The 5,040-nt window shown below is 36.8% G+C and overlaps 1 protein-coding gene across 1 annotated transcript in view; it reads left to right on the plus strand.

Annotated features, from left to right (window-relative positions):
- Window positions 1-775: 775 nt before the first annotated feature.
- LOC106872308 (DNA-directed RNA polymerase I subunit RPA1) overlaps window positions 776-5,040 on the plus strand; it is a 37,740-nt gene continuing 33,475 nt past the window's right edge. The window contains exons 1-4 of the mRNA XM_014919248.2: window positions 776-920; window positions 3,104-3,321; window positions 3,876-4,000; window positions 4,142-4,337. Of these exons, the coding sequence (XP_014774734.1) occupies window positions 3,150-3,321; window positions 3,876-4,000; window positions 4,142-4,337 (493 nt within the window). The 5' untranslated portion in view covers window positions 776-920; window positions 3,104-3,149. The remainder of the gene's footprint in view (window positions 921-3,103; window positions 3,322-3,875; window positions 4,001-4,141; window positions 4,338-5,040) is intronic.

Consider the following 5,040-nt stretch of genomic DNA (forward strand, 5'->3'; position numbering starts at 1 on the left):
GTCGTCCAACGCTTTGGAGTGAGTTTTGGAGACGAAAACTGTGTGGAATCTCGTTGTTGTACCAGTAATTAAATGGGCCAGCTTTGTCACATTCTGTGTCATGCTGAATTTCCCCGAGAACTATGTTAGAGGCACGCGTATCTGTGGAATGCTCAGCCACTTGCACGTTAATTTCACGAGCAGGCTGTTCCGTTGATTAAGTCAGCTGGAACCCTTGTCGTCGTAATCGTAATGCCCAGCCTGAGTAGGCATTTACTTACCCAAGGTGCCACGTAGTGGGACTGAACCTAAAAGTACGTGGTTGCGAAATGGAAAAAAAAAAACTGAAGAGAAAATAACAAATAAATAAATAAATAGTAAAATATTAGTTTAACCAATGAACAACAAATAAGTGTTCACGGGTGTAGTTTAAGGGGGATAACTCTAGTATAAAATGTTGCTATAATTTTAAAAATAACGATATGAACATAATTAGAATCTAAACATAAATTAGAAACAAAAGAAACAAGTTCACGCTGAAACAAGTTCCTCTACCCACATTTTCCCATCTACTTCTTTACCATATGGGGCCCTAACAAAATCTGATAATAGATACTATGCATTTTAAAGACTGTTTCGTATTATAAAATGATTTTCAAACTAATATTTTATTTAATGCTAAAACCAAATATATTTCCAATATTACATTTAATAATATATTTTTTATTATATAGAGTGGTTAATTACACCGAAATAAATTACAATATAATTCATCTGGAGTCTGTGTTCGTCTAAGGCCTCTGTTGATAAAGTGGTCCAATGTCGTGTTTACTTGCTCAACAGGAAGTTGTACCCACGTGTTTGTCCACGACAAACCTGTTCTACCCTGGGTCCGATTTATTTTTCAATTTAGATTTGATTCTCTTGGATCATTCTTAAAGGTAAGTCAAGAAATTACACTTACTTATTCCCCATTTCAGTTGTCATATTGTTATATTGTTATGTCGCTGTTTTTCTTACTTTGTCTTTAATTCTGTTGCTGCGTTAATCTCTCCCACCACGACCTCCAGTACAAAACAGAAGGCAACATATAAAAAACTGCTTGCTACAACCCATGTATGTCTACCAAAATTCTACAGTATGGTGTTGACGTCATAAGAAAAGAATACTTTTTTTCGAACGGTGAATCTCGAAGCACATAAAACATTCCTTGTTAATATTGGGTTAAAAATAAAATCCACTTGGAAAGAAAAAGTTGAAAGCTTCGGTTGGGACTCGAACTCACATCTATTTACGAAATATGTAGTATTCGAGTCCCAGGGTAGGATTCGACGGCGAAAGTAAAGAATACGTACACCCGGTGTTTAGGGTTAGGGTTACACCGAAAACGGGTGGTGTACGTATTTTTTACCTCCGCCGCCTTCAACTTTTCCTATCCAGGGGTATTTGGCAATATATCGTTTTTTCAGTCTAGGAAAAGTGAAATTATTTGTTCAGCAAGTTCCGTATAAAATTTTTTATGTCTTTAATGTTAATTTTTGCTGCTGAACAGTGAAAAACACGGTCGAACACACATTCATTGTCTTTCATTTTGCACGAGCAACTTCAACAGAGACACACACTCACTCACACATATATAGATACACATGTATAAATATACACGAATCGCTTATTTTTGTGTATGTGTGTTTATGTGCATGTATGTAGAGGTCTGTGTGTAAGAAAGTAAAGAAGAAAAATGTTTTACGAAATTTGCCGGACAAATAGTTTCACTTTTCCGTTTTCAACCTAACATTTACAAGCTATTTATAGCTTTATATGCTTCGAGATTCTGTGCTCCAAAAAAAAAAGTATGATGTTTTATTGTTTATCAAATATCATACAAAATCGTAATTAAATCTCTTTGATTCGCCTTAATAATCACACAGGTTGTTAAAGCATTATTTGCACTACGCGTGTGGAACCCGTGAGTCTCCGGACTATTCTGGGACCACGTTGAAATGACAACCTTCGTTCACCCAGGTTACAAGTAAATTATCGTTTTACATTAGTGACTATTGACATCATTTAAACTGAGTTAAGCATTCTGTATTATGGTATATTCCATACACAAAACAGCACTCCTTAGAATTCTTGTAAACATTCAGGAATTACACCTGTATAACGTAAATCAGGGCTGCATTGGGTGCTTTATAAGGATTCCATGGGGCTGAGGATTCTCTCATACTCCACCGTCTTCTTATGGCTGGATACCCTTCCTAACATCAACCATTTCACAGCATGTACTGGGTGCCTTTTTTTTTTCTTTCTTATGACACCAGCACTTGTGAGGCAGCTTTATCACTCAGAGATGAGGGATTAACCTTTTAGCAGTCAGATTGCTCTGTCAAATGTAATGCTTATTTATTACCTCTGCCTTAGCAAAGGTGGAGGTATTGTTTAGTCGTGTTTGTTTGTTTGTCCATGGACAAGATATCTCAAGAACTACTGGATGGATCTGGATGACTGGCACAAACTGATTTTGGGATCGATTTGGTCCTGGACAAGGATTATTTTTCTGGTTTTTTTCCAGGTTCATTTTCAATATTTTCGTCTGTGAGAGCAGTCGAGTTTATTTCAGATATTCTCATTTTAAAAATCATCTCTGGCTAATCATTGGGAGGGACGTTGGTGTTGCCTTGGCGAAGGTTTGTGCACTCTGAGTGTCTTGTTCACATTGTTACGCATTAATTAGACATTATGTTGTAGCTTTGATATGATTGTTTATTTTTAGAATGACATTGTAGGTTAGATGTGAGAGGTCAAATCTGGCCACTTTGAACATAAGACAGGTGGAATATTTGGGTTGGATATGGCTGGTCTAAATGCTAAAGGGTTAAAATATCAGAGAAAGGTTCAAAGAAGAACAGGTTTCTTTCTGATGAGGGGCCACATGGCTACTCACATTTTAGCTGAGAGGATTGGGATGGAACAGGGAAGAGATGAAAATAACAATGATATAGCATTTGGGTGGACCCTCAAGGTGTTCTGATTTTAAATACATCGTCTCTAATTCTTCCAACACTCAGTTTCGAGCTGACAACTAATGCATTTTTTTTTTTTTTTTCATGTTTTCTATTAGCAGCATTCCATAGAATCACCTTTTAATCCATATTAGACACAGCCTAACCATGGATTATCCAGAATGGGATATTCCTGATTCTAAGACTGTCAACAGCTTATCTTTTGAAATGTTCTCATGTGAAGAAATTAAAAAACTCAGTGTGAAGCCTATAACCAACTCACAGACATTTGATGCCCTTCTCCATCCTCAGCCGAATGGCTTGCATGATCTGGCACTTGGTAAGTTCACAACAAATATTTTTTGTTGTTGTTTTTTTACTATGTTAATTTTTTTTTTTTTTTTTTGCTTTTCTTTATTTAACCTTTTGACACCAAGTTGACTGAAGCTGCCACATCTTGTTCTGTGGATCAAAAACTCCTTCTTTAACATGCTCGCTCCTGAATTAAACCCGTCCATGATAATTCTGTATGTTCTGGAACGTCGGCTTAATAGCAATGTCATTTAGTGCTGGTACCATGACAAAAAAGGACCCAGTACAACCTGTAAAGTTGTTGGCTTAAAGAAGGGCCTCCAACCAAAAAAGCGAACCATGCCAGCATTGAAGACAGACTATTAAGGACAGGGGAGAGCACAGACAAATGAAGAAGCTGAAAATAGGACAATCCAGATTTGGTTCACCTTTATGCCTCTGGCATTCCTCCTTATATTCTTCCACTCAACTTTTTCCTAAATCCAGATCTAAGTTTCTAGATCTGATCTGCTCAAAGAAAAGCCGTGAGGTGAGCTTTCTTTCTTTCTCTCTTTTCTAAAACCCAGTATTTCTACTTTACAGGTTCCCTTAACAAGTACATCTGTTTTACCTGTGGTCAACCACCTAACACCTGCACGGGACATCTTGGACATATTCCTTTACCTCTCTTGCTTTACAATCCTATGCTCTACCGGACAATGTTCAAGGTCAGTATTAAACCACTTACATTATTTACATTTGACGGATATTTGTCCTCATCTTGTTTGTTGTTAACACAACGTTTCCCTCAAATCCATTTCACCTCAACAAATAATCTGCCAATCTCTTAATCTCTCTTTCTCTTTTAGATTCTGAACATGACATGCTCCAGTTGCAATATGCTGGTTTTGACCAAGGAGGCCCTGCAAATAGTTGAGAGTAAAATTTCTCTAATTAAAAGTGGTCATTTGATTGCATACCATGAGATTAATGAAAAGACCAATGATCCGAATAGAATTGAAGAAATAATGAATTCGTTACCACAGACAGATGTGGCAAAAGATGGTAAGTGAAGAGGAATGCTTTTGTGTTTTGTTATTTATGCCCCAAGTTTGACAACAGATGGAGACAGGGAAAGCACACTGTGTGTTTCATTAGTGTTGTTATCCGTCTTGTTAAGCTGCAGATTAACCTGGATCAGATAAACCTATAATCAAAGACATTCCAACTATGAACATACCGTCTTTTATTCACACAAAATCCACACACACACACACACACACATATATAGAGGTCGTCGTCGACTTAGAACCACAATTGGTTCTGACTGACTGGTCATAAGTCAGCCTGTAAGGTTACATAGTTTTGTTTTATATTTTTACATTCTTAAGGTACATTCTCAGGTAAAAGTCACACACACCATTCTGTATTATACTATTAAACTGGCGTTAGTCAAAAGTACCAGAGTCTCAAGCAGTTGTCTTACAAACAAATACGAGGTTGCTTCGATGTCTCCATGACAAGATATTCATCCAACACTTGGGATAACCACAGTGGTGATCGATAACCAAACCTAGGGGAAGCATTTCTTAGCTGACATCATCTGTAGATGGGTTAATTTCTAAGAAATTAAACCCATTAGATTTCTACTGGACTATTTATTATTGCTGCCAGGCGCTGGTGTGACAATCGTTGTAAGTCAGTAACAACCTGTGTATGTATGTATGTATGTATATATATATATATATATATATATATATATATATAT

Source organism: Octopus bimaculoides, chromosome 14 (assembly GCF_001194135.2).
Source record: "Octopus bimaculoides isolate UCB-OBI-ISO-001 chromosome 14, ASM119413v2, whole genome shotgun sequence".
NCBI classification, from domain to species: Eukaryota; Metazoa; Mollusca; class Cephalopoda; order Octopoda; family Octopodidae; genus Octopus; species Octopus bimaculoides.